At 46.1% G+C, this 23,176-nt stretch overlaps 1 protein-coding gene across 2 annotated transcripts in view; it reads right to left on the bottom strand.

Moving 5' to 3' along the window:
* The window catches only part of rasgrf2a (Ras protein-specific guanine nucleotide-releasing factor 2a), a 60,569-nt gene that overhangs the window by 15,921 nt on the left and 21,472 nt on the right, over positions 1-23,176 (bottom strand). For both annotated transcript variants that reach the window (XM_064942305.1, XM_064942306.1), the window contains exons 2-9: positions 6,072-6,178; positions 5,142-5,289; positions 3,936-4,279; positions 3,738-3,817; positions 3,450-3,643; positions 3,227-3,336; positions 2,352-2,470; positions 2,004-2,167 (exon numbers count right to left, since the gene is read on the bottom strand). In XM_064942305.1, coding sequence (XP_064798377.1) covers positions 2,004-2,167; positions 2,352-2,470; positions 3,227-3,336; positions 3,450-3,643; positions 3,738-3,817; positions 3,936-4,279; positions 5,142-5,255 — 1,125 coding nt within the window. In that variant the 5' untranslated portion in view covers positions 5,256-5,289; positions 6,072-6,178. The remainder of the gene's footprint in view (positions 1-2,003; positions 2,168-2,351; positions 2,471-3,226; positions 3,337-3,449; positions 3,644-3,737; positions 3,818-3,935; positions 4,280-5,141; positions 5,290-6,071; positions 6,179-23,176) is intronic.

The raw sequence follows: 23,176 nt of genomic DNA on the forward strand, positions 1-23,176 counted from the left end.
TTAGTCCCAGGGTCCTTAGCTTAGTGATGAGGTTTGTGGACACTGTGATGTTGAACGCTGAGCTGTAGTCAATGCACTGCATTCTCACATAGGTGTTCCTACTGTCCAGGTGGGAAAGGGCAGTGTGGAGTGCAATAGCGATTGTATCATTTGTGGATCTGTTGGAGCTGTTTGCAAATTGGAGTGGGTCTAGGGTCTCTGGGATAATGGTGTTGATATGAGCCATGACCAGCCTTTCAAAGCACTTCATGGCTACAGAGTGCTACAGGTCGGTAGTCATTTAGGCACGTTACCTTAGTGTTCTTGGGCAGGAACTGTGGTGGTCTATTTGAAACATGTTGGTATTACAGACATGTTGGTATTATAAAGCAGCGGTCCTAACAACTAGACTGCCCCAGGCCATGATTGAACTACATTTTGACAGTTGATTCATAACCTTACGTTCGCGATAAACCTTGAAATGTTTTTAGGTTTTTGATAATACACTGTAGATTTCAAAAATCATGGGCCAAGTTTTTTTTGCCTGCTTTTACATCTTGTCTTTACATCTGATATTACAGGCTATAGGCTATAGCCTATCAGGGTTGGGGAGTAATAGATTACACGTAATCCGTTACATGTAAGGGATTGCAAAAATAAATAAATGGTAACTGTAATCCATTACATTAACAGCAAAAATACTGTAATCAGATTACAGATACTTTTGGAAAACAAGATGATTACTCCGAGGATGACTTTTAAATTCAGAAAGGATGTTTGCACATTTTTTGGGGATACTTTTCTCAATGACATTCGAATCAGCATTGAAAAAAGGCGCAAGTTCAAGTTTGTTCCACCTGAATGAGTCTGACCACAAGTCAGAGACCGTTATGATGACACACCAAATGTGTTTGATGGATCGCGGGTAAAGAGCAAGAATGGGCTTTTGTGGGCTACAGTCTAAGCTGTGTCTTCCAATGGGCGACTGCTGTCGGCATCCAAAGCTTATCCAACTTGAATAAACGCTTGGAGGTCAGGATGACAGCAGTGGTGTAGTGTACGGCGATACGGATATCACTTACTATTGATATCTACATAGCACATTGATGTGAATCACACTGCTGCTCTCTCATTTAGCTATTTGTGTCTTACTATTGTGGTTGTTGTGGATGGCTGTTCACAAATCAAAATGTGTATTTGAACCCAATAATGGTTGAATTCAAGATGTTTACGCTGCCTATCAATCATTGCTTTTGAAACCAGTGGACAGCCAGTGAAAAATGTGCTCTTGCAACAGCAGCACAGTGCGGATCCCAGCCTATGGAATAACATCTGCACAGTGCGGATCTAAGCCTATGGAATAACAGCTGCACAGTGCGGATCTAAGCCTATGGAATAACAGCTGCACAGTGCGGATCTAAGCCTATGGAATAACATCTGCACAGTGCGGATCTAAGCCTATGGAATAACATCTGCACAGTGCGGATCTAAGCCTATGGAATAACAGCTGCACAGTGCGGATCTAAGCCTATGGAATAACAGCTGCACAGTGCGGATCTAAGCCTATGGAATAACAGCTGCACAGGGCGGATCTAAGCCTATGGAATAACAGCTGCACAGTGCGGATCTAAGCCTATGGAATAAAAGTGTGACTTTTATTGCTCAATCTAATTGATGCTGATAAAAGAAATACATCTATAGGCCTAATGGACACGTGTATGGATACATTTCAGATGAGTCCATTTGAATGTGGGGGTGATGGGACCTATAGGCCTACAGCAGCAGTAGGACATTGTCTAGCTTGAGCCTATGAGCAAAGTCAGAGAAGGAATATGATTTTGATAGCTGGCGCTGGTCTGAATGACTTGACTGCCCCTGAATACGTTTTTGTGAAAGCATCTGAATCATGAGACTCATTTTAAGTCCCTGTTGCGCAGGAAAATTTCACGAGACAAAACAGTGATCAAATTAAGATCGGACATCTGTACATGCATAATGTGTCTGTGTCTGTGTTTGACTCTCACCTTGAGCAGGTGCAGCTTTCCCCCGGAGGTGCGTGTGCAGACAAGGAAGTGTTTCGTAAATAGGAAGCACTGTCGTTCTCCTTCCTTCCTGAGGGACAGAGAGCCCAGACGGACCTTACTGAGCATGCCCCGTTCACTGCTGGATGGGAGCTGGATCAGAGAGCCTGATGGGTAGAGAGTGTGTGTGTGTGTGTGAGTTTGGTGGGAGGGGGAAAAAACAAAAAACATAGGCTACACATACTGTACTACTGATGACAGTTACCAGTAGCCATCTTATAATGCTCGGGATTCTGGCTGGTGTGTGTGTGTGTGTGAGTGCATTTGTACAGTATGTGTGTGTGGACTCACCCTGTCTGACAAAGGTCTGGCTGGTATCCAGCAATATGTCACAGCCTTCTACGATCATTCTCTCGATGGCCAGATTCTTACGAATGTTCTCTGTATCGCTCACCTCATCATGCATCATCCTGACAACACAACCACCATTAGCTACATTATCCACAACACAACCACTGTTAACTACATTATCTACCACACAACCGTGGTTAACGACATTATCTACAGCACAACCACCATTAGCTACATTATCCACAACACAACCATTGTTAACTACACTACCCACCACACAACCACTGTTAACTACATTATCCACCACCCAACCACCATTAGCTCCATTATCCACTACACAACCACTGTTTACTACACTACCTACCACACAGCCAATGTTAACTACATTATCCACCACACAACCACCATTAGCTACATTATCCACCACACAACCACTGTTAACTACATTATCTACCACACAATCACTGTTAACTACATTACCTACTACACAGCCACTGCTAACTACATTACCTACCACACAACTACTGTTGGCTACATGATCTACTACACAACCACTGTTGGCTACATGATCTACTACACAACCAATGTTAACTACATTATCCACCACACAACCACCATTAGCTACATTATCCACCACACACCCACTGTTAACTACATTATCTACCACACAATCACTGTTAACTACATTACCTACTACACAGCCACTGCTAACTACATTACCTACCACACAACCACTGTTGGCTACATGATCTACTACACAACCACTGTTGGCTACATGATCTACTACACAACCACTGTTGGCTACATGATCTACTACACAACCACTGTTGGCTACATGATCTACTACACAACCACTACAGCTCCGTTATCCTCACTTTGACAGCTCCTCTAGTTTGGACTTGGCGAACTCCAGGCTCTTGCGCTCCACGTGCTCATGAGGCGTGTGTGCCAGCAGCTCATGGAGAGTGATGATGTAACGAGGGATCTGAAACACAACGGAGAGGTGTCAGTCAGGTCTGGGCCGTAGACTAACATGTGGAAGAGGAGGGGTGAAAGGGCGGAGGTTAATGAGGTCCGGACGCGTGTGCGACGTGCTACCTGGAACATGGGGTACGTGAGGAAGGTCTCCAGCATGCGTCCCTCGCAGGCAGCGTTCGCCTCATACTGCTTCAGCAGCTTGTCCAAGTCCCGGTTCTGTTTACAGTTGGCCAGCACCTGCAGGCTGTACTGGTGGTTCCTCACAAACTCCTGGTAGATGTTCAGCATGGGCAGCAGGATGTCAAACAGGTCCGCTGGGGAGACAGACACATAAAACATCCCACACAAAGATAATGGTAGAGGTTAGCTCGAGTAGATTTCACCCAACATAGACGCCTCATATCTCACCCAGCACCAGCGTGGGCCAGTTGGCTATCCGAGCCTTCAGGCCCTGATGAAAGATCTCATGGAGGAACATGATGGTCTCACTAAAGGGACACAAAGAAGAAAAAGATATTGCTATGACATCTATTCAATCCGTTCGCAAGTGTCTAAGGGGTAGGGGCTGTGGGTTGATTCTGGAGGGGGGTCAGACGGTGTGTTTACCTGTTGAGGAAGATGCTGCTGACGTCATCGTGGCTGATGGGAGGTTTCTTGGAGCTGGCGGCCATACGTAGCGGCCTGAGGAAGAAGTTGACCAGGACAGAGAGCTGGCAGACGTACTCGGTCTCGGCCTCCACCATGTTGAACACAATGTGGTTCCTCTTCCTCATGTTCTCAGCGTGGGGGGAACAGATGTAGTCCTGGACGATGATCTTCCACTTCCTCCGACACAGCCAGCCTCGCATGAAACTCTGGACCTTTTTGATCTTTTTAATGTCTGGGTCCTCCTCCTCCTGGTTGGTCTGGTAAGGCAGCATCCTCTCCTTGGCCTTGTTCAACAGCACGATCTGGAAGCACACAGACCACAGTCAACACACACCAGTCCACACACAAAAGTCCACAGTCAACACACACCAGTCCATACACAACAGTCCACAGTCCACACACACCAGTCCACACACACCAGTCCACACACAACTGTCCACAGTCAACACACAACAGTCCACAGTCAACACACAACACACACCAGTCCACACACAACAGTCCACAGTCAACACACAACAGTTAACACACAACAGTCCACAGTCAACACACAACACACACCAGTCCACACACAACAGTCCACAGTCAACACACTACAGTCAACACATAACAGACAACACATAACAGACAACAGTCCACAGACAACAGTCCACAGTCAACACACAACAGTCAACACACAACAGTCCACAGACAACAGTCCACAGACAACAGTCCACAGTCAACACACAACAGTCAACACACAACAGTCCACAGTCAACACACAACACACACCAGTCCACACACAACAGTCCACAGTCAACACACAACACACACCAGTCCACACACAACACACAACAGTCAACACACAACAGTCAACACACAACAGTCCACAGTCAACACACAACAGTCAACACACAACAGGCTACAGTCAACACACAACAGTCAACACACAACAGTCAACACAACAGTCCACAGACAACAGTCAACACACAACACACAACAGTCATCGCACAACAGTCAACACAAATCAAACACTAGCCAGATCCCCTTGCCTAACGGAAACCTTTATTTGTGTCCATTTTTGTGTGTGAGCAATGTGGCCGTGTGTGTGTGTGTGAGGGAGCACGTGTGTGGTTGTGTGTGTGTGTGTACGTGAGTGTGCGAGAGACCGTGTAAATGTGTGTGTACCTCTGCTTTCAGCCTCTCTATCTCTGTGTCCTGGTCCTCTAGCTGGGTGCGTAGCTGGTTGGCCGCCACCTTCTCTGTCTCCATGATCTGGACCAGGTGGATGTACTTCTGCATCAGGACCTCGCGCTCAATGATGATGTCAGAGTAACTACAGGTGGAATGGTAAGTGTGGAATGGTGAGTTTAAACCCAGTCGACATGGTGCACTCTGCACAGGGAACGCCACAGAAGCATTATGCTCTATGCATATTACCGAGAAACATTTAAAAGTAAACACCATAGCATAAATGTATTCATCATCCCTCAGTGTGCATAGAGAGAGAGAGAGAGAGAGAGAGGGAGAGAGAGATTACAGTAGTGGGGTGAAGAGAGAGAGAGAGAGAGAATGTGGGAGATGTAGAGAGAGCGAGACAGAGAAGTTACAGTAGTGGGGTGAAGAGAGAGAGAAAGTGCTGGATAGAGACAGAGAGGAGAGGGGGAGAGAGAGAGAAAGTGCTGGATAGAGACAGAGAGAGGAGGGGGGGGAGAGCGAGGTGGAGTGTCGAGGTTAGGGCTGTGATGTAATCACTCTGGTGGTACAGCACCAGAGTGTGACCTAAATGTGAACTGCTCCGAGCAGAGCACACACAAACTCCTACAAATGGAGAAGACATATGGAGAGGGGGTTGTGTGTGTGTGTTTAGTGTGAGGATCACTACACAGTCACTGTGTGTCTCAGAGCAGAACACAGCATACCGGCTGCCTAGGTGACAGTCAACCAGTGCATTTGCATGTGTGTCATGAGTAAAACAAGCAAGCCAGACCGAAATCCGAGCCTAACTCCTATCCTTCCCTTAGCACCTCGCTGCTACAGTAGCTACGAGTTCTTAGCCCCCAGGCTCCTGTAAAGAGGCGTTGACGTGATGTCCTTGGATAGACTCCACCCTCTTACCTGGCCTGTTGGATAGACTCCACCCACTTTTTGCAGTCTGACTCCTCCTCCGTCCGCAGCTCCAGAGGCTTCTGACCGTCATGGCCAAACACCACCAGGAAGTAGTGCTGGAGAAAACAGGAAACATAAATACTATTACCAGGAAGTAAACAGGAAATAGAATCAACATTTCAGGTGGTACCAGAGAGGAAGAGGCGAAGTGACAGGGTCCACTTCTGTCAAAATCTGTCCATGCGAGAATACAAAAAAAAATCCCCAGTTGGTCTGCTTATATTGGTCTGCTTAACCTTTCACTGCAGTGGGCTAAATCAGGGTCACACAGAATGTCCTGGAAAGCCACACACACGCACGTAGATGTACACACATTCACAAAACCCAGAACTTACAATCCAGTATGAGAAGAATGATGCTGTTTTTGTCAAACTAGTGTTTATCCTTGTCTTGTTCTTTCTCTGAAAGGAATCATATAAACACACTTTCCTACATGTTAAGCATTCCCACTACATCAACAAAACTCTCATAATATCAAACCTGACTTCATTGTTTAAAAACAGGAGAGAATATATCTTGGGCATGGAAAGCAGGAAATGGCATCCCAAATGAGCCCTTCTGTTTGTCACTCAGTTCCCTGACCAAGAGAACAGGAGAGAGGATAGAAGAGAGGATCGGACAGGAGAGAGGACAGGAGAGAGGACAGGCGAGAGAACAGGAGAGAGAACAGGAGAGAGAACAGGAGAGAGGACAGGCGAGAGAACAGGAGAGAGAACAGGAGAGAGAACAGGAGAGAGGACAGGAGAGAGGACAGGAGAGAGGATAGGAGAGAGGATAGGAGAGAGGATAGGAGAGAGGACAGGCGAGAGAACAGGAGAGAGGACAGGAGAGAACAGGAGAGAGGACAGGAGAGAGAACAGGACAGAGGACAGGAGAGAGGATAGGAGAGAGGATAGGAGAGAGGACAGGAGAGAGGACAGGAGAGAGAACAGGAGAGAGAACAGGCGAGAGAACAGGCGAGAGAACAGGAGAGAGGATAGGAGAGAGAACAGGAGAGAGGATAGGATAGGAGAGAGGACAGGACAGAGGACAGGAGAGAGGATAGGACAGGAGAGAGAACAGGAGAGAGGACAGGAGAGAGGACAGGCGAGAGAACAGGAGAGAGAACAGGAGAGAGAACAGGAGAGAGAACAGGAGAGAGAACAGGCGAGAGAACAGGAGAGAGGATAGGAGAGAGAACAGGAGAGAGGATAGGATAGGAGAGAGGACAGGACAGAGGACAGGAGAGAGGATAGGACAGGAGAGAGAACAGGAGAGAGAACAGGAGAGAGGACATGAGAGAGAACAGGAGCGAGGATAGGACAGGAGAGAGAACAGGAGAGAGGACAGGAGAGAGGACATGAGAGAGAACCGGAGAGAGAACAGGAGCGAGGACAGGAGAGAGAACAGGAGAGAGGATAGGAGAGAGGACAGGAGAGAGGACAGGAGAGGAGAGAGAACAGGAGAGAGAACCGGAGAGAGGACAGGAGAGAGGATAGGAGAGAGAACAGGAGAGAGGATAGGAGAGAGGACAGGAGAGAGGATAGGACAGGAGAGAGAAGAGGAGAGAGGATAGTACAGGAGAGAGGACAGGAGAGAGGACAGGAGAGAGAACAGGAGAGAGGATAGGGCAGGAGAGAGAACATGAGAGAGAACAGGAGAGAGGACAAGAGAGAGAACAGGAGAGAGGACAGGAGAAGGGGACAGGAGAGAGGACAGGAGAGAGAACAGGAGCGAGGACATGGGAGAGAACAGGAGAGAGAACAGGAGAGAGGACATGAGAAGGGGACAGGAGAGGGGATAGGAGAGAGGACAGGAGAGAGGACAGGAGAGGAGAGAGAACAGGAGAGAGAACCGGAGAGAGGACAGGAGAGAGGATAGGAGAGAGAACAGGAGAGAGGATAGGAGAGAGGACAGGAGAGAGGATAGGACAGGAGAGAGAAGAGGAGAGAGGATAGTACAGGAGAGAGGACAGGAGAGAGAACAGGAGAGAGGATAGGGCAGGAGAGAGAACATGAGAGAGAACAGGAGAGAGGACAAGAGAGAGAACAGGAGAGAGGACAGGAGAAGGGGACAGGAGAGAGGACAGGAGAGAGAACAGGAGCGAGGACATGGGAGAGAACAGGAGAGAGAACAGGAGAGAGGACATGAGAAGGGGACAGGAGAGGGGACATGAGAAGGGGACAGGAGAGAGGACATGAGAGAGGACATGAGAAGGGGACAGGAGAGAGGACAGGGGAGAGGACAGGAGAGAGACTAGGAGAGAGACTAGGAGAGTGAACAGGAGAGTGAACAGGAGAGTGAACAGGAGAGAGGACATGGAAAACAGGAGATTGAACAGGAGAGAGGACAGGACAAAACCGGAGATTGAACAGGAGAGAGGACAGGAGAAAACAGGAGAGAGGACAGGAGAGAGGACAGGAGAAAACAGGAGATTGAACAGGAGCGAGGACAGGAGGAAACAGGAGAGAGGACAGGAGAGAGGACAGGACAAAACCGGAGATTGAACAGGAGAGAGGACAGGAGAGAGGACAGGAGAAAACAGGAGATTGAACAGGAGCGAGGACAGGAGGAAACAGGAGATTGAACAGGAGCGAGGACAGGAGGAAACAGGAGAGAGGACAGGAGAGAGGACAGGAGAAAACAGGGGTGAGGACATGAGAGAGAACAGGAGAGAGGACATGAGAAGGGGACAGGAGAGAACAGGAGAGAGAACAGGAGAGAGAACAGGAGAGAGGACATGAGAGAGGATAGGACAGGAGAGAGAGCAGGAGAGAGGACATGAGAAGGGGACCAGAGAGAGGACAGGAAAGGGGACAGGAGAGAGGACATGGGAGAGAACAGGAGAGAGGATAGGAGAGAGAACATGAGAGAGGATAGGAGAGAGGACATGAGAAGGGGACAGGAGAGGACAGGAGAGAGAACAGGAGAGAGGACAGGAGAGAGGACATGGGAGAGAACAGAAGAGAGAACATGAGAGAGAACAGGAGAGAGAACAGGAGAGAGGACATGAGAGAGGATAGGACAGGAGAGAGAACAGGAGAGAGGACATGAGAACGGGACAGGAGAGAGGACAGGAGAGAGAACAGGAGAGGGGACAGGAAAGAGGACAGGAGAGAGGACAGGAGAGAGAACAGGAGATTGAACAGGAGAGGGGACAGGAGAGAGGACAGGAGAAAACAGGAGATTGAACAGGAGCGAGGACAGGAGGAAACAGGAGATTGAACAGGAGAGAGGACAGGAGAAAACAGGAGATTGAACAGGAGAGAGGACAGGAGATTGAACAGGAGAGGGGACAGGAGAGAGGACAGGAGAAAACAGGAGATTGAACAGGAGCGAGGACAGGAGGAAACAGGAGATGAAACAGGAGATTGAACAGGAGAGAGGACAGGAGATTGAACAGGAGAGGGGACAGGAGAGAGGACAGGAGAAAACAGGAGATTGAACAGGAGCGAGGACAGGAGGAAACAGGAGAGAGGACAGGAGAGAGGACAGGAGAAAACAGGAGATTGAACAGGAGAGAGGACAGGAGAGAGGACAGGCGAGAGGATAGGAGAGAGGACAGCAGAAAACAGGAGAGAGGACAGGAGAGAGGACAGGAGAAAACAGGAGAGAGGACAGGTGATTGAACAGGAGAGAGGACAGGAGAAAACAGGAGAGAGGACAGGAGAAAACAGGAGAGAAAACAGGAGAGAGGACAGGAGAAAACAGGAGAGAGGACAGGAGAAAACAGGAGAGAGGACAGGAGAAAACAGGAGAGAGGACAGGAGAAAACAGGAGAGAAAACAGGAGAGGACAGGAGAAAACAGGAGAGAGGACAGGAGAAAACAGGAGAGAGGACAGGAGAAAACAGGAGAGAGGACAGGAGAAAACAGGAGAGAGGACAGGAGAAAACAGGAGAGAAAACAGGAGAGAGGACAGGAGAAAACAGGAGAGTGCTATAGAGCATGTAGTTCAGAACCAGGTTTCCTGAAAAATAAATGTTGTTTTATTTATCTACTGTGTTCTGCCCACTGATTCCTTGGGAAGAAAAGGAAGGTAATATTTTGTATTCTATTCTATTCTATTAAACAATATTATTACACATTGAATGTTAATTTTCTTTTTTTAAATTAAAATGTATTTTCCTATAATTATGATTTGAATGTCACCACTGGTCTGCTTATTTAGAAAATAAACATGTTGTCTGTACCTGATACATTAAATACTGGATTCAATTAGAATTCATTACAATTCATTACAATTCAATTCATCAACTACACTCAAATTCCACCACAAGAATTTGTTGATATCAAATCAAATCTGATGATACAAACGTGTGTGCGGGTGCATGTGAGTACAGTATATAAGTGGGTGAGAGACACTAGCTAGTGTGTGTGCCTGTTAAGAGACCAGAGAGAGGCTTAAGGGCTTGTCCGTGTTGTGTGTGTGTGCGTGTGTGTGTGTGTTAGCGTGTGTGTGTGTTAGCGTGTGTGTGCAGGTTACATAACCACCAGTGCTTGTGCAGCTCCTTACTGCGACTAATGCGGCGTCCCGAAGGCCTGTTGTCAGCTGGGGATAACAATGAGAGAGAGAGAGAGATGGAGGGATAGAGAGAGAGAGATGGAGGTAAAGAGAGAGAGAGATGGAGGTAAAGAGAGAGAGAGGGAGGGGGAGAGATGGAGGGAAATAGAGAGAGAGAGGGAGAGGGAGAGAGAGAGGGGGGATGGAGATGGAGAGAGAGAGGGATAGAGATGGAGGGAAAGAGAGAGAGAGGGAGGGAGAGAGAGAGTGGGGGATAGAGATGGAGAGAGAGAGAGAGGGATAGAGATGGAGGGAAAGAGAGTAAGAGAGAGGGAGGTGGAGAGAGAAAGTGAGAGAGGGGGACGCAGGCCCACACACAGGACTACTCCACAGCGAGCCATCAGTTCATATCTCTGGTGTCCAATCTGAACAACAACATGATAGAACCCCTAGGCAGTATGTCAACACAGCGAGCCATCAGTTCATATCTCTGGTGTCCAATCTGAACAACAACATGATAGAACTCCTAGGCAGCATGTCAACACAGCGAGCCATCGGTTCATATCTCTGGTGTCCAATCTGAACAACAACATGATAGAACTCCTAGGCAGCATGTCAACACAGCGAGCCATCAGTTCATATCTCTGGTGTCCAATCTGAACAACAACATGATAGAACTCCTAGGCAGTATGTCAACACAGCGAGCCATCGGTTCATATCTCTGGTGTCCAATCTGAACAACAACATGATAGAACCCCTAGGCAGCATGTCAACACAGCGAGCCATCAGTTCATATCTCTGGTGTCCAATCTGAACAACAACATGATAGAACCCCTAGGCAGCATGTCAACAGAGAGACTGAAAAACAGCTTCTATCTCAAGGCCATCAGACTGTTAAACAGCCACCACTAACATTGAGTGGCTGCTGCCAACACACTGTCACTGACTCAACTCCAGCCACTTTAATAATGGGAATTGATGGGAAATGATGTAAATATATCACTAGCCACTTTAAACAATGCATATGTATATACTGTACTCTATATCATCGACTGCATCCTTATGTAATACATGTATCACTAGCCACTTTAACTATGCCACTTTGTTTACATACTCATCTCATATGTATATACTGTACTCGATACCATCTACTGTATCTTGCCTATGCTGCTCTGTACCATCACCCATTCATATATCCTTATGTACATATTCTTTATCCCCTTACACTGTGTATAAGACAGTAGTTTAGGAATTGTTAGTTAGATTACTTGTTGGTTATTACTGCATTGTCGGAACTAGAAGCACAAGCATTTTGCTACACTCGCATTAACATCTGCTAACCATGTGTATGTGACAAATAAATTTGATTTGATTTGAACACAGCGAGCCATCAGTTCATATCTCTGGTGTCCAATCTGAACAACAACATGATAGAACCCGTAGGCAGCATGTCAACACAGCGAGTCACAACAGGTGCAACAACCATAAAGGCCTGTGGACCAATAGTTGACTTCCATTTATGTGTCAGACTGGAGAGCTTTAAGCCGGCAGACAGATCTGTCTAAAGTATCAAAATACAAATAGGCCTGTAGGTGTGCGTGTGCGTGTGTGTGTGTGTGTGTGTGTGTGTGTGTATTCATGTCTCTGTGTGCGTCTGCATGTGTGTGTTAATGTGAGGACAGAGGAAGGATTTCTGCTGGTCAGTTGGGTGCTTGAGCTGCTTGCAGCAGCAAAACACAAACATGCTGATTTCCTCTGAATGATACAACTGAGAAAAACACACTCACTCACACACACAGTCCCAGGCCTCAACATATCCAGGTAAACAGAGAGCTCTGTAAAGTATGTAGACTGTGTGGCTTGAGGCTAAAGGACCAGCAAGCTGCTATTCTTAGTCAGAAGCATCCCAGAGCACTTGTACCCTAATACACATAAAAAAACACACACACACAGAAACACACACACACACACACACATATACAAACACACACAGTAACATACAAACACATAGAAACACACACATAGAAACACACACACACCTAGAAACACACACACACCTAGAAACACACACACACACACACAGACCGGGCATCTGATTCTCCAGCAACCTTCATCTCTCAGTATCCTGCTTGCTTTCGGTCTTCCGCTCTCTCTCTCTCTCTGGTGGATTTCTGTGCTAGTATGTTAAATGTTTTAAATGTACATACAGTTCCATAGCTTTCCGTTGACCTAATTAAGTGTTTTTTAAATTCAAATAGTTTCTCTCTCCCTCTCTCAGCCTCTCTCCAAAAGGGTTTCTGTTAGGAAACTGTGGCGCCGGACAACGTGAAGATTTTAATTTACTGGCAATTTGAGAATTTACCTGATGAATGGGTGCTCATAACCCGCGGTGATCAGAATGACAGAAATCACATGTAGATTATGGTAGTGCATTTTAGCAGAACATGCAACTCAGGTAATGAAGCAGCCAATGAAATGTTGTTTGAAACATTTTGCTCAAATGCAATTCGCGGGAAAACACCATTCTAAACAGTGCAGCGGACAGCAGTGTTGGGTAGGTTACTTTCTAAATGTAATCTGTTACAGTTACTGGTAACCTAATCTGATTACATTCAGTTACTTTTAGATTACTTTCCCCTTAAGAGACATGAGAAGAAGACAAAAATGTATGTTTCCAGCTATTGCAGGATAAATCCATGTTAAAGTTTACATAGCTGGCCATATATGGATGTTACATGTTACTTTATGGGTTGGATGTGTAGGCTTCTTCTAACCCATTTGCTTTCTACTACATATAATAATACGATTATATTATATATTTTGTCACGCCCTGATCTGTTTCACCTGTCGTTTTGCTTGTCACCACCCCCCTCCAGGTGTCACCCATCTTCCCCATTATTCCCCTGGGTACTTACAGTGGGGCAAAAAAATGCACTGCTCCAAAAAATAAAGGGAACACTAAAATAACACATCCTAGATCTGAATGAATGAAATATTCTTATTAAATACTTTTTTCTTTACATAGTTGAATGTGCTGACAACAAAATCACACAAAAATGATCAATGGAAATCAAATGTATCAACCCATGGAGGTCTGGAATTGGAGTCACACTCAAAATTAAAGTGGAAAACCACACTTCAGGCTGATCCAACTTTGATGTAATGTCCTTAAAACAAGTCAAAATGAGGCTCAGTAGTGTATGTGGCCTCCACATGCCTGTATGACCTCCCTACAATGCCTGGGCATGCTCCTGATGAGGTGGAGGATGGTCTCCTGAGGGATCTCCTCCCAGACCTGCACTAAAGCATCCGCCAACTCCTGGACAGTCTGTGGTGCAACGTGGTGTTGGTGGATGGAGCGAGACATGATATCCCAGATGTACTCAATTGGATTCAGGTCTGGGGAACGGGCGGGCCAGTCCATAGCATCAATGCCTTCCTCTTGCAGGAACTGCTGACACACTACAGCCACATGAGGTCTAGCATTGTCTTGCATTAGGAGGAACCCAGGGCCAACCGCACCAGCATATGGTCTCACAAGGATTCTGAGGATCTCATCTCGGTACCTAATGGCAGTCAGGCTACCTCTGGCGAGCACATGGAGGGCTGTGCGGCCTCCCAAAGAAATGCCACCCCACACCATGACTGACCCACCGCCAAACCGGTCATGCTGGAGGATGTTGCAGGCAGCAGAACGTTCTCCACGGCGTCTCCAGACTCTGTCACGTCTGTCACATGTGCTCAGTGTGAACCTGCTTTCATCTGTGAAGAGCACAGGGCGCCAGTGGCGAATTTGCCAATCTTGGTGTTCTCTGGCAAATGCCAAACGTCCTGCACGGTGTTGGGCTGTCAGCACAACCCCCACCTGTGGATGTCGGGCCCTCATTACCACCCTCATGGAGTCTGTTTCTGACCGTTTGAGCAGACACATGCACATTTGTGGCCTCCTGGAGGTCATTTTGCAGGGCTCTGGCAATGCTCATCCTGCTCCTCCTTGCACAAAGGCGGAGGTAGCGGTCCTGCTGCTGGGTTGTTGCCGTCTCCTGATGTACTGGCCTGTCTCCTGGTAGCGCCTCCATGCTCTGGACACTATGCTGACAGACACAGCAAACCTTCTCGTAGGAAGCATTTCAAGGTCCTGGAGTGGCCTAGCCAGTCTCCAGAACTCAACCCCATAGAAAATCTTTGGAGCAACAGCAACAGCCCCAAAACATCATTGCTCTAGAGGAGATCTGCATGGAGGAACGGGCCAAAATACCAGCAACAGTGTGTGAAGACTTACAGAAAATGTTTGACCTCTGTCATTGCCAACAAAGGGTATATAACAAAGTATTGAGATAAACTTTTGTTATTGACCAAATACTTATTTTCCACCATAATGTGCAAATAAATTCATTAAAAATCATACAATGTGATTTTCTGGATTTTTTTTCTAATTTGTCTGTCATAGTTGAAGTGTACCTATGATGACAATGACAGGCCTCTCATCTTTTTAAGTGGGATAACTTGCACCATTGGTGGCTGACTAAATACTTTTTTGCCCCACTGTATACCTGTGTTTTCTGTCTGTGCGACTTCATTCAAACCTACCAGTGGTTTCCCTTCTTTGCTATAGTCCCTGTTTTTGACCTTTCCTGTCTGACGTTGTCACGTCCTGACCTTAGTTCCTTTTTTATGTCTCTACTTTAGTTTGGTCAGGGTGTGAGTTGGGGTGGGCATTCTATGTTTTGTGTTCTATGTTTTCTATTTCTATGTGTTTGGCCTGGTATGGTTCCCAATCAGAGGCAGCTGGCAATCATTGTCTCTGATTGAGAACCATACTTAGACGGCCTGTTTTCCCACTATGGGGGGTGGGTAGTTATTTTCTGTTTAGTGTTTTTGTTGCATTTTACAGAACTGTTTGTTTGTCGGTTTGTTGTTTTTGTTCAGTATTCATCTTTATTAAAATCATTATGAAAACATACCACGCTGCACTTTGGTCCTCTTCTCCTTCTCCCGACGACAACCGTTACAGCCGTCCTGTACCTTTGCCTCTACTCTGGATTACCGACCTCTGCCTGACCTGACCCAGCCTGCTGTTCCACCCTCTCTGGATGACCGACCTCTGCCTGACCTGACCCAGCCTGCTGTTCCACCCTCTCTGGATTACCGACCTCTGCCTGACCTGACCCAGCCTGCTGTTCCACCCTCTCTGGATTACCGACCTCTGCCTGACCTGACCCAGCCTGCTGTTCCACCCTCTCTGGATTACCGACCTCTGCCTGACCTGACCCAGCCTGCTGTTCCACCCTCTCTGGATTACCGACCTCTGCCTGACCTGACCCAGCCTGCTGTTCCACCCTCTCTGAATTATTGACCCCTGCCTGACCTGACCCAGCCTGCTGTTCCACCCTCTCTGGATTACCGACCTCTGCCTGACCTGACCCAGCCTGCTGTTCCACCCTCTCTGGATTATTGACCCCTGCCTGACCTGACCCAGCCTGCTGTTCCACCCTTTCTGGATTACCGACCTCTGCTTGACCTGACCCAGCCTGCTGTTCCACCCTCTCTGGATGACCGACCTCTGCCTGACCTGACCCAGCCTGCTGTTCCACCCTCTCTGGATTACCGACCTCTGCCTGACCTGACCCAGCCTGCTGTTCCACCCTCTCTGGATTACCGACCTCTGCCTGACCTGACCCAGCCTGCTGTTCCACCCTGTCTGGATTACCGACCTCTGCCTGACCTGACCCAGCCTGCTGTTCCACCCTCTCTGGATTATTGACCCCTGCCTGACCTGACCCAGCCTGCTGTTCCACCCTCTCTGGATTAACGACCTCTGCCTGACCTGACCCAGCCTGCTGTTCCACCCTCTCTGGATTATCGACCTCTGCCTGACCTGACCCAGCCTGCTGTTCCACCCTCTCTGGATTATTGACCCCTGCCTGACCTGACCCAGCCTGCTGTTCCACCCTCTCTGGATTATTGACCCCTGCCTGACTTGACCCAGCCTGCTGTTCCGGTGATTTACCCCTCTCTGGATTATTGACCCCTGCCTGATTTGACCCAGCCTGCTGTTCCGGTGCTTTACCCCTCTCTGGATTATTGACCCCTGCCTGACTTGACCCAGCCTGCTGTTCCGGTGCTTTACCCCTCTCTGGATTATTGACCCAGCCTGCTGTTCCGGTGCTTTACCCCTCTCTGGATTATTGACCCCTGCCTGACTTGACCCAGCCTGCTGTTCCACCCTCTCTGGATTATTGACCCCTGCCTGACTTGACCCAGCCTGCTGTTCCGGTGCTTTACCCCTCTCTGGATTATTGACCCCTGCCTGACTTGACCCAGCCTGCTGTTCCGGTGCTTTACCCCTCTCTGGATTATTGACCCCTGCCTGACCTGACCCAGCCTGCTGTTCCACCCTCTCTGGATTATTGACCCCTGCCTGACTTGACCCAGCCTGCTGTTCCGGTGCTTTACCCCTCTCTGGATTATTGACCCCTGCCTGACTTGACCCAGCCTGCTGTTCCGGGGCTTTACCCCTCTCTGGATTATTGACCCCTACCTGACCCAGCCTGCTGTTCCGGTGCTTTACCCCTCTCTGGATTATTGACCCCTGCCTGCCATTTTTTTTATTTATTTTTATTTTTTAGATTCAACAACAACTGGGACACAATCATGAAGTGGAACAACATTTATTGGATATTTCAAACTTTTTTAACAAATCAAAAACTGAAAAATTGGGCGTGCAAAATTATTCAGCCCCTTTACTTTCAGTGCAGCAAACTCTCTCCAGAAGTTCAGTAAGGATCTCTGAATGATCCAATGTTGACCTAAATGACTAATGATGATAAATACAATCCACCTGTGTGTAATCAAGTCTCCGTATAAATGCACCTGCACTGTGATAGTCTCAGAGGTCCGTTAAAAGCGCAGAGAGCATCATGAAGAACAAGGAACACACCAGGCAGGTCCGAGATACTGTTGTGAAGAAGTTTAAAGCCGGATTTGGATACAAAAAGATTTCCCAAGCTTTAAACATCCCAAGGAGCACTGTGCAAGCGATAATATTGAAATGGAAGGAGTATCAGACCACTGCAAATCTACCAAGACCTGGCCGTCCCTCTAAACGTTCAGCTCATACAAGGAGAAGACTGATCAGAGATGCAGCCAAGAGGCCCATGATCACTCTGGATGAACTGCAGAGATCTACAGCTGAGGTGGGAGACTCTGTCCATAGGACAACAATCAGTTGTATATTGCACAAATCTGGCCTTTATGGAAGAGTGGCAAGAAGAAAGCCATTTCTTAAAGATATCCATAAAACGTGTTGTTTAAAGTTTGCCACAAGCCACCTGGGAGACACACCAAACATGTGGAAGAAGGTGCTCTGGTCAGATGAAACCAAAATTGAACTTTTTGGCAACAATGCAAAACGTTATGTTTGGCGTAAAAGCAACACAGCTCATCACCCTGAACACACCATCCCCACTGTCAATCATGGTGGTGGCAGCATCATGGTTTGGGCCTGCTTTTCTTCTGCAGGGACAGGGAAGATGGTTAAAATTGATGGGAAGATGGATGGAGCCAAATACAGGACCATTCTGGAAGAAAACCTGATGGAGTCTGCAAAAGACCTGAGACTGGGACGGAGATTTGTCTTCCAACAAGACAATGATCCAAAACATAAAGCAAAATCTACAATGGAATGGTTCAAAAATAAACATATCCAGGTGTTAGAATGGCCAAGTCAAAGTCCAGACCTGAATCCAATCGAGAATCTGTGGAAAGAACTGAAAACTGCTGTTCACAAATGCTCTCCATCCAACCTCACTGAGCTCGAGCTGTTTTGCAAGGAGGAATGGGAAAAAATGTCAGTCTCTCGATGTGCAAAACTGATAGAGACATACCCCAAGCGACTTACAGCTGTAATCGCAGCAAAAGGTGGCGCTACAAAGTATTAACTTAAGGGGGCTGAATAATTTTGCACGGCCAATTTTTCAGTTTTTGATTTGTTAAAAAAGTTTGAAATATCCAATAAATGTCGTTCCACTTCATGATTGTGTCCCACTTGTTGTTGATTCTTCACAAAAAAATACAGTTTTATATCTTCATGTTTGAAGCCTGAAATGTGGCAAAAGGTCGCAAAGTTCAAGGGGGCCGAATACTTTCGCAAGGCACTGTACTTCCAAAGTTGTGGCAAAATGGCTTAAGGACAACAAAGTCAAGGTATTGGAGTGGCCATCACAAAGCCCTGATCTCAATGCTATAGAAAATGTGTGGGCAGAACTGAAAAAGCATGTGCGAGCAAGGAGGCCTACAAACCTGACAGTTACACCAGCTCTGTCAGTAGGAATGGGCCAAAATTCACCCAACTTATTGTGGGAAGCTGGTGGAAGGCTACCTGAATTGTTTGACCCATTTTAAACAATTTAAAAGCAAATTCTAATTGAGCATATGTAAACTTCTGACCCACTGGGAATGTGATGAAAGAAATAAAAGCTGAAATAAATCATTCTCTCTACTAATTATTCTGACATTTCACGTTCTTAATATAAAGTGGTGATCCTAACTGACCTAAAACAGGGAATTGTTACTAGGATTAAATGTCAGGAATTGTGAAAAACTGAGTTTAAATGTATTTGGCTAAGGTGTATGTAAACTTCCGACTTCAACTGTATATACTACTGTTCACTTAGAAATGTCCTTGTTCTTGAGAAAAGCTAAAAAAAGATTGTCCATTAAAATAACATCAAATTGATCAGAAATACAGTGTTGACATTGTTGTAAATTACTATTGTAGCTGGAAACGGCAGATTTTTAATTGAATATCTACATAGGCGTTCAGAGGCCCATTATCAGCAAGCATCGCTCCTGTGTTCCAATGGCAAGTTGTGTTAGCTAATCCAAGTTAATCATTTTAAAAGGCTAATAGATCATTAGAAAACCCCTTTGCAATTATGTTAGCACAGCTGAAAGCTGTTGTTCTGATTAAACAAGCAATACATCTGGCCTTCTTTAGACTAGTTGAGCATCTGGAGCATCAGCATTTGTGGGTTCGATTACAGGATCAAAATGGCCAGAAACAAAGAACTTTCTTCTGAAACTTGTCAGTCTAACCTTGTTCTGCGAAATGAAGGCTATTCCATGTGAGAAATTGCCTAGAAACTGAAAAACTCTTACAACGCTGTGTACTACTCGTTTCACAGAACAGAGCAAACTGGCTCTAAACCAGAATAGAGAGGAGTGGGAGGCCCTGGTGCACAACTGAGCAAAGGACAAGTACATTAGTGTCTAGTTTGAGAACAGATGCCTCACAAGTCACCAACTGGAAGCTTCATTAAATAGCACCCGCAAAACACCAGTCTCAATGTCAAAAGTCAGGAGGCAACTCCGGGATGTTGGCCTTCTAGTCTTTTCTTTTTAATTGGCCAGTCTGAGATTTGTCTTTTTCTTTGCAACTCTGCCTAGAAGGCCAACATCCCGGAGTTTCCGCTTCACTGTTGACGTTGAGACCTTTTTCTATGGCTAAACCAACTAGGCTCGTAATTTATTTTTATTTTTATACCCCCTTTTTGCTCCCCGATTTCGTGGTATCCAATTGTTAGTAGTTACTGTCTTGTCTCAGCGCTACCCCTCCGGTACGGGCTCGGGAGAGACGAAGGTCGAGAGCCATGCGTCCTCCGAAACACAACCCAACCAAGCAGCACTGCTTCTTAACACAGCGCGCATCCAACCTGGAAGCCAGACACACCAATGTGTCGGAGGTAACACCGTACACCTAGCGACCTGGTCAGCGTGCACTGCGCCCGGCCCGTCACAGAAGTCACTAGTGCGCGATGAGACAAGGATATCCCTACCGGCCAAACCTTCCCTAACCCGGACGAAGCTTGGCCAATTGTGCTTCGCCCCATGGACGGCTGCGTCAGAGCCTGGGCGCGAACCCAGTGTCTCTGGTGGCACAGCTAGCACTGCGATGCAGTGGCTTAGACCACTGGCAGGAGGCCTATGCTCGTCATTTAACCATTTTATTTGTATTTACAGATGACATACAAGTTTGATAATAAGGCACATGAAAGTTCACATGTGCGAGAAGGCATTTCGGCCAAAAAGCAAGTTCAGGGAGTGGATACATTTAATGAATAAACAAAACATAATACAAAACGCGAACGACGCACAGACATGCTTTCTTGAACATGTGAACTTTCATATGCCTTAACATCAAACTTGTATGTCATCTGTAAATATGAATAAAATTGTTCAATTATGAGCCTAGTTGGTTTAGCCACAGAAAAAGACAGCAGTCTCAACAATTTTATTCGACATACAAGTTTGATATTAAGGCACATGAAAGTTCACATATTCGAGAAGGCATTTCTGCCAAAAAACGCATTTTGATAAATATTTTTTTACGTTCAAAAGGCTCTTCTGTGAAGTCGTGACTTGTGACATATTGCCTAGTGTCTTGAACTGGGTCACATTTGGTGTGTCATCATCATGGTCTCTGACTTGTGGTCAGACTCACTCAGGTGGAACAAACTTAAATTTGTGTCTTTTTTCAATGCTGATCTAAATGTCATTGAGAAGACATAGAAGTGTCAAAGATTGTTTTTCGCAAACATCCTTTCTGAATTTGAAAGTAATCCAAGAAGTAATCATCTAAATTTTCAAAAGTATCTGCAATCTGATTACAACATTTGTCACGTTGTGCTCCCTCTCCGGCCTCTAGGTCACCAGGCTGCTCGTTATGACACACACCTGTCACCATCGTTACACGCATTATGACACTCACCTGGACTCCATCACCTCCTTGATTACCTGCCTTTTATATGTCACTCCCTTTGGTTCCTTCCCCAGGCGTCATTGTTTCATGTCTGTGCGTAGAGTGCTCCATATGAGCATGTGTCTGGTTACTCTGTCCTGATAATGTTGAGGGAGCGCAAGCACCTGAGCACGCATAGACTTTCCTGGCTTGCTGCACAGAAATATAGGAACGTGTTTGTTTTTTAACATCCATTGCAAATGGTAATATATTAAAACAATAGTTCCTCACAGTAAGCTATTTGAAAAATCATTCCAACAAACTCCCCCTCGATGATCACCAATCCTCGGTGTGAAAGAGCAACCAATGGACGTTATAGGCCTACTGCTGCATTGGTTTATAGGCTATCAGTTCCATGCGCTTATGTCTTTAGCCGCCAATGGATCTCGGTGTATCAATGTGTCATATGGTAGAGGCTGGTGATCTCACATTAGTTGACTTTTAACTTTCACTTTTTTGTGTGTGTGAATTTTCATTCAAATTTTATGATTGACCAATGTGGCAATGATTTTGAGAAACTTTATTCCTGAACTGAAACTGTTTGAACGGTAGAAATGGTAGGATACATTTTAAACTCACGCTCAGCCGATTAAGTCTTTATTAAATAACTTCCTCGAAGTTCCCATGGTTGGATTTTGCCTGTAGGCTACATTGAAGCAAGGTAAGACATGCCTCATAATATAAAATAAAACATTTAGGTTTCAAACAAGTATGTTTTCAAAATGCATACGGCCTCCAGCTCACATTGTAAAGTGGTGGGTGAGTGCATTTAGCCTGTTCCCTGCACTTGAATGGTGAATGGGAGCCGAGCTTCAATTACCAATTGAGAAATAAAAATAGTAGCTATTTTTTTTATTCTGCACCAAAACTGTTTTAAACACGTGATGGCATTTTGAATTTTTCCACCATGAATGGTCACGTTTTACTCCAATGAAAATACGCACAAGCCTATTTAATTGCACAAAATTATACAAATGAACCTATAGACCGATAAGTGTGACTGTCAAATGTTTTTACATGGAATGGCATTTTCATCATTGAATAAAAAGCATTATTTTGCAATGGGATTTGTTTTGTCCCGATCATTTTGGCCGGCAACAGTTTTATTTATTGGTTTATCTTTTTTTTAATCGGCCAAAAGCTGGCAATGGCAGGTTAACGGAAACTCTGCTCTCTAATTGTCACAGTCAGTTTTCAGGGTGTAGTGAACCGTGTGTACTAAGAGTAGACACCATCACAGCAGAGGGCCACACACACAACCTTTACAACCCTCCGCTCATTCCCTCCCTTTTTCTCATCACACATCATACTTAATACGGTCAATCACATCCCAGTTCTCATTTACAAACTCATCACCTCTTCCTCTCTCTCTCTCCTCATCTACAATATTTCTCTCTACTCATCTCCAGCCTTTTACTCCCTTATCATCTCTCATTCACTCCCTCAGTCTTTCTAATTATCTTTCTCTGCCAGAACTTGTAGACCACCTTGTATAACATTTCTTGAAGTGCTACTTCTCTCTGTGTGTGTGTGTGTGTGTGTGTGTGTGTGTGTGTGTGTGTGTGTGTGTGTGTGTGTGTGTGTGTGTGTGTGTGTGTGTGTGTGTGTGCGGTATGTGTTCTCAAACTGTGCCACTTCAACTATCAACCCTGGTAACCATGGTAACCCATCAATCAGCCGGCTGGCTGGCATTGAAGTAGCCTATAGTAGGCCGCATCATTAGCATACAGAACTTTCCTATGCGAGACCACAGAGAGGTAGATTATCTAAGGAC

Source organism: Oncorhynchus masou, chromosome 28 (genome assembly GCF_036934945.1).
Source record: "Oncorhynchus masou masou isolate Uvic2021 chromosome 28, UVic_Omas_1.1, whole genome shotgun sequence".
NCBI classification, from domain to species: Eukaryota; Metazoa; Chordata; class Actinopteri; order Salmoniformes; family Salmonidae; genus Oncorhynchus; species Oncorhynchus masou.